The sequence below is a fragment of the Indicator indicator genome, chromosome 20 (assembly GCF_027791375.1).
Source record: "Indicator indicator isolate 239-I01 chromosome 20, UM_Iind_1.1, whole genome shotgun sequence".
In the NCBI taxonomy this organism is placed as follows: domain Eukaryota; kingdom Metazoa; phylum Chordata; class Aves; order Piciformes; family Indicatoridae; genus Indicator; species Indicator indicator.
Window position 1 is genome coordinate 19,831,900 of NC_072029.1, and position 24,309 is coordinate 19,856,208.

The following is a 24,309-nucleotide window of genomic DNA, read 5'->3' on the forward strand; positions in this document are numbered from 1 at the left end:
ACGACCCCAGAAACCAAGAGGACGTCCTCGTGTCTCCCCTGGAGCTCTTTGCCATAAGCACCAGGTTGGACCATTGTCACTCGCGGCCGTGTACAGAATGTTCTTAATGTCTGGACCAGTTCGGACAGGTCCCAGACCCATCGCTTGGACTACCTCTCGCTTGATCTGGTCAAAGGCTGCTTGTTGCTCAGGACCCCATTGGAAACTGTTTCTCTTTCGAGTCACATCATATAGAGGTTTCACAATCTGACTGTATCCAGGAATGTGCAGTCTCCAAAATCCCACTATGCCTAAGAAACGCAGAGTTTCTTTCTTGTTGATGGGATTTGCCATGGTGGAGACTCTGTTTATCACATCCATTGGGATGTGACGGCGACCATCTTGCCACCGCACTCCCAGAAACTGGATTTCTCTGGCAGGTCCTTTCACCTTGTCTCGCTTGATAGCGAAACCAGCTTGCAAGAGAATGTCAATGATTTTGTTACCTTTCTCGAAGACTTCTTCAGCAGTCTCACCCCAGACGATGATGTCATCGATGAACTGAATGTGTTCTGGAGCTCCACCTTTCTCCAAAGCATCATGGATCACTGCATGGCAGATGGTTGAACTGTGAATCCACCCCTGGGGCAAACGATTGAATGTGTACTGAATGCCTCTCCAGGTGAAAGCAAACTGAGGCCTGCATTCCTCTGCTATGGGAATAGAGAAGAAAGCATTAGCAATGTCTATGGTAGCATACCATTTGGCCTGCTTGGATTCCAGCTCATATTGGAGTTCCATCATGTCTGGTACAGCTGCACTCATGGGTGGAGTTACTTCATTCAAGGCACGGAAATCAACTGTCAGACGCCACTCTCCATTCTGCTTTCTCACAGGCCAGATTGGACTGTTGAAAGGTGAATGAGTTTTGCTGATGACCTTCTGACTCTCCAACTGACGAATCAAGTTTTGAATGGGCACCAAAGAGTCACGGTTGGTTCTGTATTGTCTGTGATGCACAGTTTGAGAAGCAACCGGCAGCTTTACATCCTCTATCTCATGTTGTCCCACAACTGCAGATTCATCTGAAAGCTCAGGTCTAATGGACAACTTCAATTTTCCTCCATCAATTTCTACAGTTGCTATTCCAAAAGCCCATTTGTAACCCTTAGGGTCTTTAAAACGCCCTTCTCTCAGAAAGTCAATTCCCAAAATACAAGGTGCATTAGGACCTGTTACAATAGTATGTTTCTTCCACTGCTTCCCAGTTAAACTTATGTCAACCTCTATCTTAAACAACTCTTGAGATCCACCAGTGACTCCCTGAATAGTTATAGATTCTCCCCCTTGATAATTTGATGGTATTATGGTGCACTGAGCTCCTGTGTCAACCAAGGCCCTGTACTTCTGAAATTTTGAAGTGCCAGGCCACTGGATGTACACATCCCAATAGATTCTGTTATCTCCATTATCCCTTACCTCCCCCTGGCGGAAGGCAGGGCACCCCTAATGGTGGGGATTACCTCCACATGTACAGCTGGCACAACGTCCAGCACCAGAATTAGGATCACTGTTGGAGCTATCAGAGTTGTTCTGGGAAACTGAGGAAGCGACAGCTACCCTCCTGGTATTGCTACCTCGGGATCTGCCCCTCTGCAGCTCCCGTAACCTCTTGAAAAGATCAGAAGTTGGTTGACCATCCCATCTGTTCATGTTCTCACCAAACTGATCACGCAGAGTTATCCAGATACTGCCACGTGATTGCCTCTGCTGTCTGTTTTGGTTTGACCTATTCTGGAATGGCCTTCTTGGAGCACGTCTGTTTCTAACAGCTGAAACTTGTATCCATCTGGAGGAAGAGGAATCAGAATCATCCCCCTTCATCAAGTTGGATATGGAGGTTTTAAGTTCCTCCTTCAGCTCTTTCATGCAATTCTTCATCTTCTCCAGACAAGTTTCAATGGCTGAAACCAAAGAAGTACGTGCAAGACTATCCTCCAACTGCCTCATTTGGTCAGTGAAATGGCCAACAGTAGGAGGTGCTCCACCATAATTTCTTGCCACAATCCTGCTTGCCAGAATAGTAGCATAATTAGGAGGAGCAAGCTTAATGAGCTTTTTGGCAAGGCCTGTTCCAACAGGAATTTCATCAGGATTCAGAGTCTTATGATCTCCATACATTACTTCTCTCACAGCAAACTCTCTCAGACGCTTGATTCCCTCAGCTATTGTGGTCCAAGGCTTAGGGTTCCATGGTAAATCATCTCTGCTGGGGTACCTCAGCGAGACTGCCAGTAGGAGGCGTGCCCACAGAGAAACTTTACCAATGCACTTGCCTAGGTGCCTGTCTATGCCTGTATCCTTTGAGAGCATCCCCAACTGAGAGGCCGACTTGTCGCCTACCACCAATGCTGGGGCTCCCATATCAAAACACCTGGCTAGCCAAGACAGGACTGGCTCATTATCTCCTCTGATGTAATCCTTCCTCACATGTCTAATTTCCTGTCTGGGTGCATTAGCTGACTGTATGTCATCCTCATCATCATCATCATCATCCTGAGGTCGCTGTCCCCATAATCCTATTTTAATCCTCCGTTGAATTTCCTTGAGTTCAGAGGCACTGCCAGCAGTTGCTAATCTACCAGGGTCTACATCCTGACCTACATCTCCATCATCCATGTGGGGTCTCAAGAGGTCTACCAGAGTTTTAAGGCTAACCCTCTCTTCCTCATCAGAAGGATCTTTCTTAACAGAGGGACCCTGAGTAGAAGGACCCTCATCTCCATCTGCACCATCTCCTGCAGCATCTGCATCTCCTCCTGCAGCTCCTTTACGCTTTCTGGTTACAGTGGCCACCAAATTTACTGGCTTGGTTTTCACATTCACAGCAGAGTTGGAAGAGCAAGTAGCCTTATGTCTTTCTTGACACAGTGCTATCAGTAGCCATATGATTATTCCAAGAAGCAACAAAATTAAGGCTAGCACAAGATATCTAGGGTACCACTGGTTCCAAAGACCCTCTGTAGTTGTAAGAGGAGTAACAAACTCATATGTGTCTGCTAGCAGATCCATAGTTGAGTTACCATAGCTTCTTAGCCCAATAAGACCACAACAGAATTCACCAACATTCAGTAACTTGTTCTTAACCCAAAGAAACGACTTATATGCCACATATCTCACAATCTTGTCTATCATGCAGGAAACAGCCCATCTGTAAACAATCACACTGATAATAGATGAAATAGAATGACTCAGAATCCAAAACAGCTTCATTTTGCTTCCTAATCTGAGCAAAAATAAACAAGCAATCGAGCCCGACGTTGGGCGCCAAAAATAAAAAGTGTGTTGGTGTGAGCTGAAATTCCCCCCCCACCAACAATAACCAGGCTAGCTCAGTCTGGAAGCAAATGAAAAGCTGTATTTACAAGCAGAGTCTAAAATCTACAATGAAATGCAATGAATATGTACAAATATACAAAATTCACAACATTCACAAATATATACAATCAACAGAAAAAGCACAACCGATCTCCCTTTGCTTCCCCCCAAGGGGACCCTCCCAAAGGGGCCTCCTCTCTCCCAGGAGCTTCCCCCCCAGACCCCCCTGGACAGAGAAGCAGAGTTAGTTAAGCAGAAAGTTGTTAACTTAGCTGCCAAGGTCAGTACGTGTTATCTTCAGCCAGAAGAGAAGAAGAAACAGCAGCCAGACAGCCCAGCAACTGCCCCCACTGCCGAACGCAGAATGTGCAGAGTGCCTACTTTGTTTTGGGTAATAGTTCTTAAACATTTCTATCTATCCAATGGAAGTGTTTAGAACAATCAGTATTTTGCTTTCTTACACCCAATAGTGACTTATTTACATTCTTTCACTTTCTCTGTTCTGAACTTTGCAAGGAAAAATTAAAAAGACAGTTTCAAACCATCACACAGTTTAACACTTATCAGCTAAAGATCTTTAGTCAGCAGCAGTTACTTCTCTTAACCTTCCCTGCTATCAGCACACACAGAGCATCTGGGCTGTAACAAGGGGGTGTAGCCTATGTTCTTCAGGTCTTTGCATGCTCTGCCACACGGCTTTAGCCTCCTGACATGACAGTAAGATAGCAAAGAAACCTGGCTGAACCATGTGCTCCTCCAGAACACTGCTTGAAGCTGCAGTTGCAGCTGCACTGAGGCACTGCCATGGCACACTAGAGCTTGGCTGATGCTGCACTGAGGCACTGCCATGGCACACTAGAGCTTGGCTGACGCTGCACTGTGGCACTGCCATGGCACACTAGAGCTTGGCTGATGCTGCACTGAGGCACTGCCATGGCACACTAGAACTTGGCTGATGCTGCACTGTGGCACTGCCATGGCACACTAGAGCTTGGCTGATGCTGCACTGAGGCACTGCCATGGCACACTAGAACTTGGCTGATGCTGCACTGTGGCACTGCCATGGCACACTGAAGCTTGGCTGATGCTGCACTGTGGCACTGCCATGGCACACTGAAGCTTGGCTGATGCTGCACTGAGGCACTGCCATGGCACACTGAAGCTTGGCTGATGCTGCACTGTGGCACTGCCGTGGCACACTGAAGCTTGGCTGATGCTCTGGTTTCCTCAAGAGTGGGTAGGAGGTAGAGGCCTCTTTCTACCCAGCTGTATGCCCATGCTGTTTGAGCAGTGCTGCTCCTTCCTTCCCTGCTCAAGCTAACAGACAGCAGGTTTGTGTGCTTTCAGTGCCTTGCTCTTGGGTCATTTATTTCCAGCCCAGTAATCCCTTCCTGATCTCAGCTCCTGGTTTCTGGTATTTTTCTCCATAGTCTGAAATGCATCTTAAGCTTTCTTCTCAGAGCAGAAAAGGCTGGTCCTTTGTCTTCACTAGGTGTCACACTATCCCCTGTCTCTTCTGAGCCTTTCTTGTGCTCACAGCACTTCCTTGGCTTCCCAGTGAGAGCTGCTTATAGAGAAATGGCTTGGTTAGCACAGCAGCAGCACGGCAGTGAGCTGTAGGGTAATTTAAACAAGTTCATGAGAACGTTTTCATCACTGCAGTGCTGCTGTGGATAAGTGCAGAAAAGAGCTCTGCTGGGTTCTGGAAGGAGCTAAAGATCAAGGAGACAATTTTGTGTGGAACATTCCCAGTGTGAGGAGGGTTGGTCTCCATCCTTGCATGGGGGTGGAGAGAGGGTCAAAGGGGAAACTTGAACTACATAATGTCTAAATGAAGTCCTGCATGCTTCACTTGGGATCAGAGTTCTCTCCAGTCAGCTGCCAAGGATGATATCAGCATGCCTATGAATATTTAAAATGGAAACATGTGTTCTCCCTCTGCTAATTCCTCCTTCATTCTGGTGCAGCTGATTGCTTCCCTCCCAGTATAGCAGAGCCCTTGTCAGATGAGTCTGAACATGACTTCAGCTCCACAAGTGCAGTTATATTGGATGCACAGAATGCATTACATAGTTGGTGTTCTGAATTCTTCCTCCCCCATGGAATGTGAGTAACATTTCATGTCTCTATGACCTTTACTCTAAGGGATCCTTACTCATGAAAAGTTCCTGTTGATGCTAACCAGATTAGCAAGAGCCTGCAGAACTGCCTTCATTACATTGTCTACCCTACAGCTCTTGCTTTAGGCTCTTGCTCCTGGCAGGAAAACTTCAGCTGACATCTGCAGTGGGCTGGTACCACTCTCAGAGCTCTGTATGGAGTTCTCTTGCACTGTGCATGACTCTTGACCAGCTTTTAGTGAAATGACTGTGTGAGAAACTGGCATCATTCATCAATCTGTTCTTTGACAAGTGGTGCTCTGCTGGGTGAATCCCCCCCCGAAGCTGCAAAGGTTTGCAGTGCCACTGGATGGCATGTTCCTGGCTGCTGGGAAATTGCTTCTTTAACCAATGAGCCCCCCTGGAAAAACAGCATTCTGCAGCCTGACATTTATAAGTGTGTGAATGCCAAAGCAGCTGATTGTGGGGTTTAACAATTAAAACTCTCATTTCACAGATTCCCAGATTGCATGGGGTTGGAAGGCACCCTCAGAGGTCATCTTGGCCAACCTCCCTGTACTCAGCAGGGACACCTCCAATTAGAGCAGGCTGTTCCAGTATCTCCCTACCCTCACTGTGAAGAACTTCCTCCTGATGTCCAACCTAACTGCCCTGCTGCTGTTTCAAACCATTGCCCCATGTCCTATCCTTACAGGCCCTTCTGAACAGTCCCTCCTCAGCCTGCCTGTAGCCCCTTCAGGTACTGGGGGACTACTCTAAGGTCTCCCCTCAGCTTTCTTTTCTCCAGGCTGAACAGCCCCAACTCTTCCAGCCTGTCCCTACAGCAGAGGTTCTCCAGCCCTCTGATCTTCTTGGCAGCCTCTTCTGGACCTGCTCCATCAGGTCCAGGTCTCTCCTGTGTTGGGAACCTCATAGCTGGACACAGCACTGCAGGTGAGGTCTCAGCAGAGCAGAGGGGCAGAGTCACCTCTGTCCATCTCCTGGCCATGCTGCTTTTGAACCTTCAGTGTTAAGGTATAAGTGAAGGGAAATGCTCAGTGTAGTTTCCATGCCATGTGTCCCTCTCATGGAAATGTAACATTTTGCCTGAGGCCAATTGAGTAGCTGATTGGCTCTTGTCATGTTTTTAATCTCAGCTTCCTTCTCTAAAATATTTTATATTTTAGTTTTAAGTTGTAAAGAGCATTTTGCTAGGAGTCTTGTTTCCTTAAGAGTGCCTTCAGAAATGTTTCATTTAATGTAGGTCTCTACTAAATAGCCCTGAAGAAAAGGCCTTGGGGGTGCTGGGGGATGAGAAGCTAAACAGGAGCCAGCAGTGAGCACTTGCAGCCCAGAGAGCCAAGCAGAGCCTGGGCTGCAGCAAGAGAAGTGTGGCCAGCAGGGCCAGGGAGGGGATTCTCCCCCTCTGCTCCACTCTGCTCAGACCACACCTGGAGCTCTGTGTCCAGCTCTGGAGCCTCTGTTCCAGGAAAGATCTGGAGGTGCTGGAAGGTGTCCAGAGAAGGGCCACGAGGATGAGCAGAGGGCTGGAGCTGCTCTGCTCTGGAGACAGCCTGAGAGAGTTGGGGTTGTATAGTCTGGAGAGGAGAAGGCTCCAAGGAGACCTTCTTGTGACCTTCCAGTATCTGAAGGGGGCTACAAGAAAGCTGGGGAGGGACTTTTGAGGGTGTCAGGAAGGGATAGGACTGGGGGGGATGGAGCAAAACTAGAAATGGGTAGATTCAGATTGGATGTTAGGAAAAAATTCTTCCCCATGAGGGTGGTGAGACACTGGCACAGGTTGCCCAGGGAGGTGGTGGAAGCCTCGTCCCTGGAGGTTTTTGCAGCCAGGCTGGATGTGGCTGTGAGCAACCTGCTGTAGTATGAGGTGTCCCTGCCCATGGCAGGGGGGTTGGACCTGGATGATTCTTATGGTCCCTTCCAACCCTGACAATTCTGTGATATGACTCTAAATAGAAAAACCACCAGACTAGATTTCATCTTTTAGATGAAAAGACTTTCCAACCCCTCAGGTTGCTTACTTTTAAAGTGCTGCAGATTCTGATTGTTTTCCAGTGCTTCACAGAAGCTTCAAGAGAAGTATTCTGGAGAGGATGTTCAGAAGCAAAAACTTTCTGAAGCTGTGCATTTTCAACCCTTCCACCACAAGAAGAACTGTGCTAAAATGTAGACAAATGACTCAAGAATGGCAGAGTGAAAGCAGGGGCAAAAATGTACCTCCTTTTCTAGTCCAGCATTTTCTGTGTTCCTCCTCTGCCAGAGGTGAGGTGTACAGAAGGAGCTGGATCTAGCTGTCACTCCCATGTGGGCTCTGAGAACCTCTTGACTTCCTGCTTTATGAGAAAGGTGAACGTCTGCCACATCTCACTGCAGGCTGCTGTGGCTGATTTCAGTGTTCTTAGCATGTGGTTCTGCATGGCAGCTGCCTCAGATCCATCCACCAGTATCTGTTCTCCAACAGAGGGCAACATCAGACCTCGAGTGAAGATGGAGGTCTGGTACTAGCTTCTGCTGCTTATGTGGAGAGACAGCTAAGGTCCAGATCCAGGGTGCTTGGTGTGGAGCACTAACTGTAATTCTTCTTAGGTATGATTTGGAAATCCTCTGAGAACTGCTGAGCAGTTGTTGCTTTTGTAGGACTGAAGTGTGCTGCCTTGTCCTGAGTGCAAAGGCTGCTCTGGTGGGAATGTTTTAGTGCCTACAGGATTGCCTCTGACCTGGGGACAAAAAAAAGAGCATATTTGTTTTGAAGTGCTTTGAAGTGTAATAAGATGCCAATCCCTATTTCCCGGAGAAGAGGCAAAGCCCTCTTGGTGTGTAGCCTGCAGGCTTTGACTCTCCACCAGGCTTTGAAAGGAAGGTGCAGTCTATAGCTGTCACAGTGAATCACTGTGTGCAGCTCCAGTATTGAGCGCGGGGAGCGAGGCTGCCTCTGGTCTGCTGAAGTGCAGCTTGGTATGAATGGGGCCTCAGGATGTGACTGCAGCCTCACAGAAGAATGCAAAGGCTTTGGGCTGCCAACTTTTACTAGCATTTGCTGAGGGGGAGTTTAGTTGTTAATGGCACTGGGCAGCAGATGGTCTTAGAAGAGTTGTTAAGACACTGTGGCTGGTTCTGTAAACATGTGGGTGAATGGAAGCAGGATGCTGACAGTTCCCTCCACAGCTCGTCATCAGAAGGTGACTCTGGTGGAATGTAGGACTGCCAGAACATGGATTCCTTGGGAGCTGGCAGCCTGCTGTGTATCTAGGAAGAATCCTGCAGAAGAGTGGAGTGGTAGATGGGACATGGTTAATTGGGCTGGGCCCAGAAGTGCCTAATCAGCTTTGTTTGGCCAGTGCTGCTTGTTGGACCTGGAGGTGCTGAATCTGTGCAGGTGAGCTACAAGGGCAGTGCAGGAGTGAATTTTCATTTTCTGTTCCTCACTGAATACAACAGAACATTCAGATTAGAAATGAATCTGAACTGTTGAACCAGGAAACCCCTAACACAAACCAGGCCTTGACCTACTCTTCCATTTTTCCTTCTCCAGCCCCTCCCTCTAACCCAAAAATGTGACTGGGGCTTCTTACTTTGATTTAACAGGGTGAAACACAAGCTGCTTCACCCAAACCCTGTGCTGTATGTTCAGTTCCTTTCTCATCTCAGCCTCCTAACCCATGCAGACTTTGGCTTGAAGGAAGTCATTGTATGAAGTATGCTGTGTGTGTTCCACAGCATGGAGTAGAGCCTGTGGGGATGACACAGCTGGATCAGTGTGCAGGGGGGCAGCTCCTGCTGGTCCCTCAGGATGCTGACTCCTGCCTGTGCCCTGGCAAGAGAACCATAGCAAAGCCCTCAGAGAAACCAGCCAGTGGAGCTGGGTGTTTGGCCCTTGTTTGCAGAGAGAAGCTGAGCCTCCTGAGCTCACCAGGGTGATCTTTGAGGTGGTGACCTTCAGTGCCAAGTGTGATCTTCATCAACATCTCTGCAAGCAAGTTTTCTTCCTGTCTTGATGTCTAGGTGTCATTTTTTTTCTGGGGAGCTTTGTGGCTTTTTATTACTATTTCATGGTGGTGGTTTTTCTCCTTGTTGTTCGGTTGGTTTGTTGTTGGCTTTGTGTTTGGTTTTTAGTGTTGTTTGCTTGTGGTAGGTTTTTTTTGTTTTAATTAAGATGATTCTTCACCTTCTTCCTTGAAATGATGATCCCCTCTCCACAGTCCTCTAGCTGAAGTCAGAAGTAAGATAGAAGTTTAAGAATTCATTTATTCTTGAGAGGGGAAACAAGCTGATTGGGGCAGGTACTGAAAGGACACATCCACTGAATGAGTGGCTCAAGGCAGCACGGTAACTGTGTCCACTTCTTGTTGCTTTATTGTTAACTATTGTTTGGACTCTGGCTGCTTGGAGGCTGCCTTCTCTGCTTGAAGGGTCCTTGTCCTCAGCTTGTGATCTGCGCACAGATGCAGAACAGCTTTGCTGCTACTCCATGATGCCAGTGGTCATTAGGTAGCTAAATCTTGCAGTGACCAGGACTGGCTACAGGTGCCTGTTAACCAGCACTGATGGAGCTGTAAAGCTAAAGGCATTGCAGGGTCTCCTCACGTGAGAGTATCACTAACAAACGGTCCCTGGCGTCTGGCAGTTCCTGTAGTACAGCTTCACAGCAAGATCAAAACAGTTTTGGGCTTCCTGCCTTTACACTGATAGTGTTGTCCTAGATGCAAAATGTACTTTTTCAGTTGGCCTTGAGAACTTGCAGTGTCTTGGATAATAGCTTCTTAATTGCTTGACCATCCTGTGATGGTTTCCAGCATGATTAACTGAAATAGAGAACTGGCTGGTAGGCAGCCAAGCTGGCACTGGGCTGCAGTTTCAGCATCCCCAAAGCTGGGCTCTGCCTCATGTTTAACATCACCTGCCAGGTTTAGGTGTGTTGGTTTTGCTAGAAGGGTAAGGGCCAAAGCCTTCAGACCAAGCTCCCATTCATTCCATCAACAGTGTAACCTCAGGGCAACTGCCTTTGGTCTCAGCATTGTTCAGACTTTGAACTGTGTTTGCTAGCTCTTCTGATTCCTAGTCTGGCATAAGATGATCAGAGGCTGGAGAACCTCCCCTATGGGCACAGGCTGGGAGAGTTGGGGCTGTTCAACCTGGAGAAGAGAAGGCTCCAGGGAGACCTTAGAGCAGCCTTCCAGTACCTGAAGGGGTTCCAGGAGGGCTGGGGAGGGACTTTTGATGAAGGCTTGTACAGATAGCATGAGGGAACAATGGGTTGAAGCTTGAGACGGCAAGATTTAGACTGGAGATGAGGAAGAAATTCTTTAGAGTGAGGGTAGAGAGACGATGGAACAGGTTGCCCAGGGAGGTTGTGGATGCCCCCTCCCTGGAGATGTTGAAGGCCAGGCTGGACGAGGCCTTGAGCAACCTGGGCTGATGGGAGGTGTCCCTGCCCATGGCAGGGGGTTGGAACTGGATGAGCTTTAACATTCCTTCCAACCCAAAGCATTTTGTGATTCTGTGAACAAACAGTCTCTGAGGAGAGCAGGAACGTTGTTTGCCAGTCCATCACACCTCATCAAAGTCAAATTACAAAGTCTGATTTCTGAGAGGAAAGCACTTTAATACTTGTCATCACTGTCCTGGTGCAATATCGAGGCTGGAAGCAGCTGCATTATGTTACTTAAAATCCTCTGTTACTTCTCTTAGAGACCAGTTGCAAAGAGCAGCAGCAGCATCTTCCCCTTGTCTTACCAGTAGTGCCAGCCACCCATGGGCTGCTAGGGAAATGCCACAGGAAGGGCTTGGGAGTGTTCAGGTTTGCCTTAATGACTGCATAAAAAAAGCCTGCTGAAAATCTCCTGTAGTGAACATGACCCTCAGCAGCAGTATTTACGTAGTGCAATTAGAGTGTTTTTGAGGGATGCTGTTGTTGTTCACCATGGACCCAGGCTTGTCATCAACTGGCTGTGAGGTACTGCAGTGTTCTGCTTTCTGAGCACCACTGACTCCCTTTGAAGACTGAGGTTGCCTCATGCCAACAGATAAAAGAAAATCACAGCCTCATAAAAGCTTCTCCTTGTCTGTATGTGCACTCCCTGGGCTCCTGCTGCAGCCAGGTTAGAGACTGGAGCCTGGTGAATATTGCACACAGGTGCAGTGTGCAGTGCAGCTGACCTGGCAGCCTCCTCCTTCATAAATCTCACAGAGCTGTGGGGGCAATAGATGCAGATCTGAAGAGCTTGTCAGGCTCAGCTGAACTGGCATGTTCAGACTGGGCTTTTGCTTTCTTTTTCATGCAGTCAGACCATAACCAGGTACTGATGTGTTGGTGATCTGGGGGTGTGTTGCTCACTTACTCACTTGTGGCAGGCAACTGGAAATGGGCTTGGCTGGACTTAGTTCTTTGTAACTTTTGGTGTATCTTAAATGGACAAGAACTTGGATACTTTGATTATTTAAGCAGTAAGCAGAATAGGCCGTCACTGAAAATGAATTTCTATTAATAAGATCTGTTGTCTTGGGGTACCTACTTAGAGCATTCATTTTTTCAACTCAGTGAATGCAATCATCCAGTTCTGCTAGGCTCTGCTCTTTTGAGACCTGTGTGTGTGCTCCATGAACTCAGAGGACAGCCTGCTTCTCTTTGGTAGTCATGAGAACAATAGTTGTCCTCTTTCTGCAGCAGTCTTTATGTTAGTCAAAATATCTTACAGTGCTGGTAGTAGTTTTCTGAAGAGTACAAAGTGAGCTGACAACAGGGCACAGAGAGGAGGCTGTTTTGCTGCAGCCCTTGCTCCTCCTGCAGCAGCTCTTGGGTGCTGCTTCTCCCATGAGCTGCTGCACAAAGAGAGCAGAAGACAGGTGCTGGTAGAGCATCTCTAGTCTGTGCCTTGCTCTAGTTGTAGTCTCTCACTGTGCCAACTTCCCCACAGCTGTGCCAGCAAACATCGCAGACCTGAGGAACATAGAGGTGCTCAACTTCTTCAACAACCAGATTGAGGAGCTGCCCACACAGATCAGCAGCCTGCAGAAGCTCAAACACCTCAACCTCGGGTGAGTATCTGAGTGCAAAGGGCTCCTGGGCCAGGAGACTCTGTCAGGTGATGTAACTCATCCTGGATCGTCTGCTGCTGCTGTTGAATTTTCCTTCTGAAAGTGTTTGTGAAGAGGGTTCCAAGGAGACCTTCTTGTGACCTTCTAGTATCTGAAGGGGGCTACAAGAAAGCTGGGGAGGGACTTTTGAGGGTGTCAGGGAGTGATGGGACTGGGGGGGATGGAGCAAAACTAGAAGTGGTGAGATTCAGATTGGATGTTAGGAAGAAGTTGTTCCCCATGAGGGTGGTGAGACGCTGGCACAGGTTGCCCAGGGAGGTGGTGGAAGCCTCATCCCTGGAGGTTTTTGCAGCCAGGCTGGATGTGGCTGTGAGCAACCTGATGTAGTGTGAGGTGTCCCTGCCCCTGGCAGGGGGGTTGTAACTGGATGAACCTTGAGGTCCCTTCCCACCCTAACATTTCTATGATTCTGTGATAGCTTGGCAGTTACCACAGAGTGTTTAGCTAGTGTCCAGGATAATTGGATATGTAGGTGATGAAGCACTGACTCTGGGTGTGCTAATAATCATTTAATGGCAGCAGCAGCTCACATTCATCTAATCCTGGACTTAACAGTTAGTGAATTTCTCTTCCCTAGCAACTGGTTGCTGTGTAAGAGCCAGGCTCTATTTTCTGTTCTGCTTTGTAAATAACTGAGTAAACTCCCTCCCCTCCCCCCAAAAACAAACCTGGAAAACCAAACCCAAATGCTAATTTTTCCATGTTAGTGCAGGACTGGAATACCAAGGGCCCAAATTTAGGATTAAAGAAACCTCAGTTTCTATGAAACCTGTTATAGAAGCAGCAGATCTTTCAGAGGGGTGGGCATTTAAATCACAGAGCTACTGCTGACTGAATCTGAGCCAGAGGTATTCCTGTGACCTGTTCAGGTGCTGTGTTCCGGTGGAGGTGGTTTATAGCAAACAGTTGTAGAAGGCTTTCTTGAATGATAGATGATGGGAACAGGTGTGAAGTACTGAACTTCTTAAAGCTACGTGGGCATTTGAAAGTGTAACTGCTCAGGAAAGCCCTGGCAGGGGCAAGCTTCAGTTCTGCAGGCTTCTCACAGAATCACAGAACATTTGAGGTTGGAAGGGACCTCCAGAGATCATCCAGTCCAACCCCCCAGCCAAAAGCAGCATCACGCAGTGCAGGTCACACAGGAACACATCCATGTGGGGTTGGAAAGTCTCTAGAGAAGGAGACTCCACAGCCTCTCTGGGCAGCCTGCTCCAGGCCTCCAGCACTCTCACACCAAAGAAGTTTCTCCTCCTGTTGAGGTGAAATTTTCTGTGTTCCATTTTGTATCCACTGCTCCTTGTCTTATCACTGTGCACCACCCAAAGGAGCCTGGCCCCCTCCACTTGACCCCCACCCCTCAGCTATTGATAGACATTGATCAGATCCCTCTCAGCCTTCTCTTCTCCAGACTAAACAGCCCCAGGACTCTCAGTCTCTCTTCACAGGGGAGATGCTCAAGTCCCCTCAGCATCCTCCTGTTTCTCTGTTGGACTCTCTCCAGCAGGTCTCTGTCTCTCCTGAACTGGGGAGCCCAGAACTGGACACAGGATTGCAGCTGTGGTCTCAGCAGGGCAGAGCAGAGGGGGAGCAGAACCTCCCCAGCCCTGCTGGCCACACTTCTCTTGCTGCACCCCAGGCTGCCATTGACTCTCTTGGCCACAAGGGCACATTGCTGTCCCCTGCAGAACTTGCTGCCCACCAGCACTCCAAGGCCTTTCTCCATGGAGCTGCTTTCCAGCAGGGCAGCCTCTAGCCTGTCCTGGTGCTCTTTCTCACAGAATGAATGTTTGTAGTTTGTAATTCAAACTTCTGAAGACCTTAACCTGAGGACGTTTTTACTGTTCTAGGTACAAAAAGGTTTAGTCCAGTTGCTGTGTGTCCTGCTTTAGTTACTTCTGTAAAGTGTCAATGATTGAATTGCCTCTTGTGTTCTGTCCTCTCTGGTCTTTGATTCCTTCAGCTCTCTAGCATGCCCTTAGTATCTGTTTGAACCTGGAACTGCTTTGCAGAGAAAATATTAACTTAAGATCAGAATTCTTTTTATTCTGGTGCCTAAATCTGTATTTTTGCAAAGGTACATAGAAGTGTGGCAGTGTATGGAGGGAGGAAGGTGTTGGGATCTTTCAATGGACACAAGTGTTCCTCTGGTTCCAATACTGCTCTTCCTCAATGGAGGAAATGTAATGCAAAAGTCCACCTGGGATCAAGACCTGCAGGCATTCAGGTCTGGAATGGCAGCACCCACCTTCATGTGGCACATAGGCTCCCAGATCTCTTCTTTCTTAATCCCCTCTTTACCAACAATCTTCCAGCCACTGAATTCACAGCCCAGCTCTAGCTCTTGAGCAATGAGTTCTGCTTCACAGGGCCTTGGAGTCAGTGAAGAGGAAACTGTTCTGCCCTAGCTTGCCAAGTGGCAGCCCAGAAACCCTCTTGTCATGTGCAGTACACATAGGGCATCAAAACAGCCCTCTGGGGGAGAGGGGATGCTTGAGGAAGAGCAGAGAAGGTTTTGGTGTAGAAGACTGAAGGTGTGGGATGGGGAGAGGGAAGGTGTTTTGCTGCACTGCAGGGTTTGAAAAGGCAGGTGTGGCACAGGATTCATGTTTGAACCTCTGCAGGGCTGAGCAGCGCTGGGCAGGAGCTTTCAGGGGTATCTTTTTCTGTGCCATGCTGCCTGCTGCAAGAGGGAGAAGGTTCTTTCTCTCCCTGTTCCTTACTTACTCAAGAGAAGGTTGTCAGGGCCACTCTCACTCTTTACTAATGAAAAAGGAGCTGCTCTCTTTAGTCTCGCTTGACATAAAGAAGTTCTAAACCAGTGACACAGTGGAGATTGCCTTTATTTGAAGAGCTGCTCCTGCAGCAGTAATGCTGTGTGCATGCCCCTGGCTGGGCTGCTCAGAGGGAATGGGGAGGAGGAGTTCATCTAGACTTCACTTACAGAGCTCTCATCTCTACAGTTTCTTGTTCTGATGGGGCTGGCTTATGCAAAAGTGGGAGAGGAAAGGTGGGGTTAGTGTCTGAGAGGTGCTTCCCTTGCCTTGGCTCACATGCATATGTAGTCATGATGGTTAGTCACAGAACCACAGAGTGTTAGGGGCTTGAAGGGACCTCCAGAGATCATCCAGTCCAACCCCCTGCCAGAGCAGCACCACCCAGGGCAGGTCACACAGGAACACATCCAGGCAGGTTTTGAATATCTCCAGAGAAGGAGACTCCACAACACCCCTGGGCAGCCTGCTCCAGTCTTCCCTCAACCTCACAGGGAAAAAAAAATTCCTCCTGTTTCCATGGAACTTGTTGAATTTCATTAAATTTCTCCCTGCCCAACTGCCTGACCAGGTCTGGATGAATGGCAGCACAACCCTCCTGTGTCAGCCACTCCACCCAGTTTGGTATCATCAGCAAACTGGCTGCCAGTGCCCTCTGTGCCCTCATCCAGGTCATTGATGAATAGACTGAATGGTGCTGGTGCCAGTACTGAGCCCTGAGGGAGAGCTGGAGGTACAGCTGCTCCTGTGTCCAAGCATTGTGGGCAGATGGGCTTGTGAGCTGTCCTGCAGGTGGATTTCATGGTGTTTGTCACACAGGATAGCAGAGTGTGACTGACTGCATGGGGGAAGGGAGGCCCTAGAGGTCACAGCCAAAGTCTGTGTCATTTTTAGGTCCCCAACATTGTCAATACTACGACTTGAATTCAAGTCAAGTGCTACATCAGGTTTCACACACCCACACTGCATCTCCTCTTGACTCCAGTTCTGCATCAGAAGGAGAGTCAAATTCAGCATATCTGTAGAGGTAACATGAGAAAGGCCATGACTGTTTCCAGCCATCACAGAGGAGTACATCCAGTTCTGCAGAGCTGTGTCAGCTCTCCCTGAAGATGCCTCTCTTCCCTGTTCCACTTCAGAACCCAGGTGACAACTGAGGCAAGCTCCATACAGACAAGCTATGGATGCTTGGTGCACGTGCAGCAGGGCAGCATGAAGAAGGAGCTGGCAGTTTTCATGTGATAAAGAGGCAGAACTCCAGCTCCTACACAAACAGCAAGCTTCTATCAGTAGAGTCTCCATCTCCTTACATTTCTTTAGCATGGAACAACCCTGTGATTGTCTGGGTCACCTTGTTCAAGCCCTTGGAAATCAGAGGCGTTAGCTTTCTGTAGCTTGTCTGCCCCAGCTTATCAGGGAAGCCTTTTCCTTCAGTTAGCTTTCCCCATGTTCCTTTGGCTGTTGCTGGTGCGAGCTGCTCTCCTGAGCCCCCTGAGCCTGGCTGAATGAGCTCCAGTTAGCCTAAGCCTCATCAGTTAGAGGAGTGACATTTTATTTACTTCATGCTCTATGTGCATCAATAGTTTTCTAGTGACACAGATTTGCTGCTCTTAAGAAGGGGTGTTAGCAGCTGTGATCAATGACCACAAATGCAGTGCAGCTGAGGTGTTCTGTACTGGGTAGCATGGTGCAGAGCCAGGTGGAGCAGCAGGTGATGAAGGTGATGCACAAAGGATAATCTGTGGTTTAGGCAGGAGACAGGGCACCTGCCAAGGACCAGCTTTCTCTGTGGCACAGCATTTAAGCTGGGCATAGCAGTGTGGCATCTCTCTTCATCATGCTCCATGTTCCAGGGGTGGCTGTTGATGGCTGTAACAGATGGGATCCCTCATGGGGGTGTGAGCTTTGATGAATGGGAGGGAGGTAAGGAAGCTCTGCTCAGTGCCTGGTAGCATCAGCCCCTCTGCAGAACAAAAGGAGAGCCTGATGTAGACCTTATGGGTTAGGACTGAAACGCTTGTTTCCTGTCTTGTTCCTACTGGATGAATTGAATGCTGAAGTCATAATCTGTGTTTTGATCTTTACCTACAGCATGAACAGGTTGAACACCTTGCCAAGGGGATTTGGCTCCTTACCAGCTCTGGAGGTTCTTGACTTGACTTATAACAACTTAAGTGAAAATTCTCTACCAGGAAACTTCTTCTATCTGAGTAAGAAACTTTTCTAAAAGCTCTACAGATCCTCCTGATGCACTGCTTTGCTTTCTGCTGTTGAAATTGGTTTGATAAAGACCAACAGAGTTTTTCTGGTATTTTTGTTTTTTTCTTGGAGCATCTTTTGAATTTCTGTAGCTAGCTCAGCAATATTTATCCCTGATACATAGCCACCTGCCACCACTGGATGTGAGAAGACTGGGTTAGTAATGGGATATTAATTTTCTTCTGAATAATATTTCCTTGGGTCCTATACTCAGTTAAAAAAACTTCCTGACAGCTCCCAAGCCTGGGGAGAAGGAACTGTTTTGCAAGGCAGCTGTGGTGTGTTAACTCTACAAACAGCTGTGCTCCTGAGGGGTGATTGCTACAACAGTCTAACCAGCATGCAGGTGTTGCAGTGTCCAATGTGTTCAGCCTAGGATCCCAAAGCTTGGCACAGATGTGGTGTAGCTGAGCTGACCTTTGCACACATTAAAAATACCCCTTCAGGGAGTTAAAATAAAGGTATTCATAGAATCAGAGAACTGTCAAGGTTGGAAGGGACCTCAAGCTCATCCAGGTCCAATCCCCCTGCCAGGGGCAGGGACACCTCACACTACAGCAGGTTGCTCACAGCCACATCCAGCCTGGCTGCAAAAACCTCCAGGGATGAGGCTTCCACCACCTCCCTGGGCAACCTGTGCCAGTGTCTCACCACCCTCATGGGGAACTTCTTCCTAACATCCAATCTGAATCTCCCCACTTCTAGTTTTGCTCCATTCCCCCCAGTCCTATCCCTACCTGATACCCTAAAAAGTCCCTCCCCAGCTTTCTTGTAGCCCTCTTCAGATACTGGAAGGCCACAATATTGCAGCGCATACATGCAAAAGGGCTGCATTGTGGTTGCCTAAGCAATTTGAATTCTGGCATGTTGTGGATTTCAGTGATTCTGACGCCTCTCTGGGCTTGACAGTGTGCTGAAGGGGCTTCAGTGAGCAGTGAAGGTGACAGGTGAGGGACAAGGAAGGAGCATTGCTCCCGGAAATGTTTGGTGACTGCAGCCTGGCAGGGAGAAGTGCAGCCAGCAGTGCTTTGTGGGTCTCCATGTCGGTGTTTCTGAGTTGCCATGAGTGTTCCTTCAGTAGCAGCAAGCTCCATGGCTCTGCTGGGTCATCTGTTTGCTGTGAAATTCAGAGAGGCTAATCATGGAAATGACAAACTGCACAATCTGATTCTTCTGCACTGCTCTCTTTTAAGGTCTCTTCCCAGAGTTGGGCTGTGCTTCCTGTAGAGCTTAACAGAGATGTCCAAAAAATGGTTTTTAATCCTTGCTTAGGATGCAAATTGATTTAATAAATAAGAATTGGGGATAATGAAGAGCAATGACTGTATTCTGAGAGGCTCAGAGACTGCTGCTTTGGAGGCTGTTATTGTGGCAGTCCTTTTGACTATAGATGTTTTCCTGCCCTCCCCACCAGTACAATCCATCACTAAATCTAAGCTTGGCCTGCTTGTTATTATTGTGAGCCCTGGGCATGTCAAAGGCTTCTCACACAGCTGGGATTATTAATCAGAGCTGACTCCCTGTCATTGATTAGGTCTCAAATGGTGGGGTTGTGTGCCCCCCTGTTTACATGCTGCTGTTTAATTTGCAGCCACCCTGCGTGCACTCTATCTAAGTGACAACGATTTTGAATTCCTGCCACCAGACATGGGGAAGCTCACGAAGCTGCAGATAGTAAGTCATTTATCTACATTCTGGGGAAATCAATACGCTCTGCAGCGCTGCTGGGAGTGGAATCCAGTCAACCTGGGGAGTTTAGCAGGCTGTGTTTGCAGGGATAGACCACTGCACCTGGAACTGGCCCTTGCTGACCAGCCTATGCCTGTAAATAAATTGGAAGAATTGAGGAGAAAGCTGGGGGCAGGGGTTGCAGAGTTCTGGGTTAGGTTGCTTTATGGCCAGCAAAAATTGTTCTGACTACTTTGTATTCCCTTAGCTGAGTCTCAGAGACAATGACCTGGTGTCACTGCCTAAAGAGATCGGTGAGCTCACTCAGCTTAAGGAGCTTCATATCCAGGGGAATCGTCTCACTGTGCTGCCCCCAGAACTGGGTAAGGCTCTGGACAGTCATTTCTTTCTTTGAATATTGATGCACTGTGCTTCCTCTGGGACTGAACCACCTCCTAAACTCTAGGAAATGCTTATGCTTAACTTGTCATTGCCACTACCTTGAATTTCCCCTGAGAAACACTCCCTTTTTTCACTCAGAAGGGCCCAGGAGGTGGTGTCTGGTTGATTTTTTTCACCTATTGTGTTTTCCTTGAGTATTAGTGCACCTGAGTGCCACTCTGTATGTAGCATCCTGCTTTATACAGCATATCATGAGTATGGGGTCTGCCAAACTGGTCTTGTGCCTGGCTTGGTGTTGAGAACACTGTTTGGATCAGCCAAAGTTAGAGTAAACAAAGATGAGAGCAGTGTAAGTGGCTTTTGTGTGGCTGTTCCTATACAGCACAGATTGGATCAGCCAGAGAGTAACAGGAGTTCAATGACAGCAGTGTTGTGGTTCCCTGTTTCAGTAGCCTGTATGTCTTAGTGACCTGACAGCTCCTTTGCTTAAAGCAGTGCAGCTGGTTGCTGTACTTGGAATTTGTTATGTTGGCCATTCAAATATTGTTCCAAGTGGGGTTTTTTCCGACCTTTAAGGTGGAGTTTTTCTTTGGAACTGCAGTATTGATTTTGCTGAAGTCCTATCACAGTGATGCCATTGTGTGTGAGGGGCACTGACTGCAGCAGGAGCTGTGCCTCCTTGCCCTGAGCCAGAACTGCATATCAGATCTTTCTTCTAAGGTTGTCATAAAATACCTGCATGGGGAATGATGTGGTTGCATCAGCCTGTTGTTGGAACACCTGTTGGAGCACAGGGTTTGTTCCTTCCTGCTTGGACTAGTGACACAGAGGAGCTTCTTTGTTTCTGCTGGCACCTTCCAACTAATAGTTGCTGAACCTCAGAAGAGGAGTGACTGAGGTCAGCAAGATGAAGTTAAATTATTTGTTGTCAGCCTATGGAAGCATGTGGCAGCTGTGTGCAGAAGTGTGACATCCTGCAGCTCATGCTTTTTGCTTTACTTTTCTGTCTGCTTCTTCATTGTGGGATAAGGGAAGATGCTTGTTTGGACTCTGATTTGTTTACCCACCCTGGTTTCTTTGCCTTTATCAATTCAGGGCACTATTTGATGCTGAGTAATTGTGTGTTTGTTGTTGTTTTCTCATTACCAGTAGATGAAGGCTGCTCTTATTTCCTTGATTTCAGATGCTTGCTCCTTGACACAGGTACTCTTTCTTTAGCTTTCGTCAAAGCCATATTCATTCATAAATCTCTTTGGACAACAATAACATTTCAGAAGCCTGTAGTAACTGTAAATGTACTTTTATGTAGCTTCCTAAATTACAGCTTTGCTTCTCTCCAGAAAGTGGAAGATAAATGCTGCACTGAATCTAACCACCTTCTGTGGCTAATTAAATGTTCTAAACATACTGCTGCCTGAAAGCACAACAGCAGATTCACTATAGAGGGTTTTGCCATCACTGTCCAGACCAAATGGAAACATTTAAAACACAATTCTTGATATTTATTTTGCACTGACTTCTGTTTGGCACTGGCCAAAGGAAGCATTTCTCCTTTTAGTTAACATTTGTCTGCATTCTAGAAGATCACAGTCTGGTAGAAGAAGCACTTGTGCTTTTGCCCCACCTGATCAGAATGAGTGCCTTAACACAGTTTAAGTCCCTGTCACCTCCATTCTGTTGCTATTCTTATACATTTATAGAATCATAGAATCACAGAATGGTCTGGGTTGGAAGAGATCTCCAAAGCTCATCCAGTCCAACCCCCCTGCACTCAGCAGGGACATCCTCCACTAGATCAGGTTGCCCAGAGCCCTCTCCAGCCTCACCTTCCATATCTCCAGGGATGGGGCCTCAACCACCTCCCTGGGCATCGCCCTCCTGGTGCAGAACTTGTTCCTCACATCCAATCTCAATCTGCTCTGCTCTAGTTTGAAGCCATTGCCCCTGGTCCTGTCCCTGCACGCCTTTGCAAACAGTCCCTCTGCAGCCTTCTTGTAGCCCCTTCAGGTACTGGCAGGTTGCTGTTAGGTCTCCCTGGAGCCTTCTCTTCTCCAGGCTGCACACCCCCAGCTCCCTCAGCCTGTTCTCATAGCAGAGCTGCTCCAACCCCCTGAGCATTTTCATGGCCTCCTCTGGACCCTCTCCATCAGGTCCATGTCTTTCCTGTGTTGAGGGCTCCAGAGCTGGACACAGCACTGCAGGTGAGGTCTCCCCAGAGCAGAGCAGAGGGGCAGGATCCTCTCTCTCCATCTCTGGCCATGCTGCTTTGGATGCAGCCCAGGCTGCCCTTGGCCTTCTGTGCTGCCAGCTCACACTGCCTGCTCCTGTCTAGCTTCTCCCCCACCAGCACCCCCTTTTCATGCTTTAATTTTCCAGTGTTTCCTGTTATGATCAGTTATGACCAGTTGACACTCTGTACTGCAGCCCATGCCCAGTGTAGCCCTAGCACTCTCAGCTGCGGAGCCCAGCCCAGATGTGGGGTGTGTTTGTAGAGAGCAGTGCACTGCAAGTCTGGAGCTGTCCCTTGTGCACATGCAAGCACATTCAGTGTGCACTGCAGTGCTCTTGCTTGTTGATCAAACATGTAAGATACAGGGAATGGGTTCTAGTAAGTGGAGCACCAGGCTGGGCTTTGGAGGGCTCATCTGAGATGAGTGAGTAGCAGCCCACAGTCAAGTGTGAATCTGCTGAATTGTTAGAAGAAGCCACTGCTTTGCCTCCTGCAAACCAGGGCAATTTAGAGAAACGAGGCTTTGCAGACACTTTCTAAGCCTGCCAGTGAAAGGTGGTGTGTGAGTGTTCCACCCTAAGGAAAGGTCTGCTTATTCCATAGCTGCCATCTGAGGGGAAAACTGTTTTACAAGCTTCCTGACGCTCCCTCCTACATTTTTTGAAGTGAACTAGAGTGTGACCAGCACTATCCAGATCCTTGGTGCTGTGCATGCTGGATACATAGCTTTCAAGGAGCATGGCTATTTGCATTAATTGGAGGTACTGCTGTTCCATTTCAAGTAAACATCCTTTCCTCTCTCATTACTGCTGTCATAATTAAAGGCGCTGAAGACTGTCTCAGTTTGGGCACTGATGGACAGCATTATGTCACAGATTCACAGAATGTTAGGGACTGGAAGGGACCTCTAGAGATCATCCAGTCCAACCCTTCTGCCAGAGCAGTATCACCCAGGGCAGCTCACACAGGAACACATCCAGGTGGATTTTGAATATCTCCAGAGAGGAGACTCCACAACCCCCCTGGGCAGCCTCTTCCAGGGCTCTCTCACCCTCACAGGGAAAAAATTCCTCCTCCTGTTTCCATGGAACTTCCTATGCCTCTGCTTCCACCAATGCCCCTTGTGCTGGCATTGGGCATCACCCAGCAGAGCCTGGCTCCAGCCTCTGGGCACTCCCCCTGCACATCTTTATCAGCCACAATGAGCTCACCCTCAGGCTCCTCCTCTCCAAGCTCCAGAGCCCTCAGCTCCCTCAGGCTCTCCTTGTGAGGAAGATGTTCTACTGCCTGCAGCATCTTTGTGGCTCTGTGCTGGACTCTCTCAAGCAGTTCCCTGAGGTCCTTCTTGAGCTGAGGGGCCCAGAACTGGACACAATATTCCAGATGTGGCCTCAGCAGGTCAGAGTAGAGGGGCAGGAGACCCTCTCTGACCTACTCCCCACAGCCCTTCTAATGCACCCCAGGATGCCCTTGGCCTTCTTGGCCATCAGAGCACATTGCTGGCTCATAGTCAACCTTTCACCCACCAGGACCCCCAGGTCTTTTTCCCCTTCACTGCTCTCCAGCAGGTCAGACCCCAACCTGTCCTGCCCCATGAGGTTTTTCTTTCCCAGGTGTAAGACTCTTTCTTTGCCCTTGTTGAACTTCAGTGAATTTCTCCCTGCCCTTAAGTCATTAGATCCTCATTTAACAGGGAGCTGGGCACAATACCAACACTAGAACAAAACAGTGTATTTCACAGCATTGTTGGAAAAGACCTTCAATATCATCAAGTCCAACCTATCACCCAACACCTTCTAATCAACTAACCCATGGCAGAGTGCCTCACCCAGTCTGTTTTTAAATACTTCCAGGGATGGTGACTCCACCACCTCCCTGGGCAGCACATCCCAATGGCCAATCTCTCTTCCTGGGAAGAATTTCTTGCTCACATCCAGCCCAAAGCTCCCCTGGTGCAGCTTGAGACTGTGTCCTCTTGTTCTGTCACTACTTGCCTGGGAGAAGAGACCAACCCCCACCTGGCTACAACCTCCCTTCAGGTAGTTGTAGACAGCAATGAGGTCTCCCCTGAGCCTCCTCTTCTCCAGGCTAAACACCCCCAGCTCCCTCAGCCTCTCCTCACAGGGCTGTGCCCCAGACCCCTCCCCAGCCTTGGTGCCCTTCTCTGGACACATTCCAGCATCTCAACATCTTTCTTGAACTGAGGAGCCCAGAACTGGACACAGCACTCAAGGTGTGGCCTAACGATTGCTGAGCACAGGGCAGGATGACTTCCCTGCTCCTGCTGGCCACACAATTCCTGATGCAGGCCAGGATGCCATTGGCCTTCTTGGCCACCTGGGCACACTGCTGGCTCGTGTTCAACTGCATGTTCACAGCAGTGGCCAGTCTAAGTTCTAAAGGGGCT

General features: G+C 48.4%; 1 protein-coding gene across 2 annotated transcripts in view; it reads left to right on the top strand.

The window, feature by feature from the left end:
- RSU1 (Ras suppressor protein 1) overlaps positions 1 to 24,309 on the top strand; it is a 144,180-nt gene that overhangs the window by 24,523 nt on the left and 95,348 nt on the right. For both annotated transcript variants that reach the window (XM_054390078.1, XM_054390079.1), the window contains 4 exons: positions 12,392 to 12,512; positions 17,435 to 17,553; positions 19,194 to 19,276; positions 19,539 to 19,653. In XM_054390078.1, the coding sequence (XP_054246053.1) occupies positions 12,392 to 12,512; positions 17,435 to 17,553; positions 19,194 to 19,276; positions 19,539 to 19,653 (438 nt within the window). The remainder of the gene's footprint in view (positions 1 to 12,391; positions 12,513 to 17,434; positions 17,554 to 19,193; positions 19,277 to 19,538; positions 19,654 to 24,309) is intronic.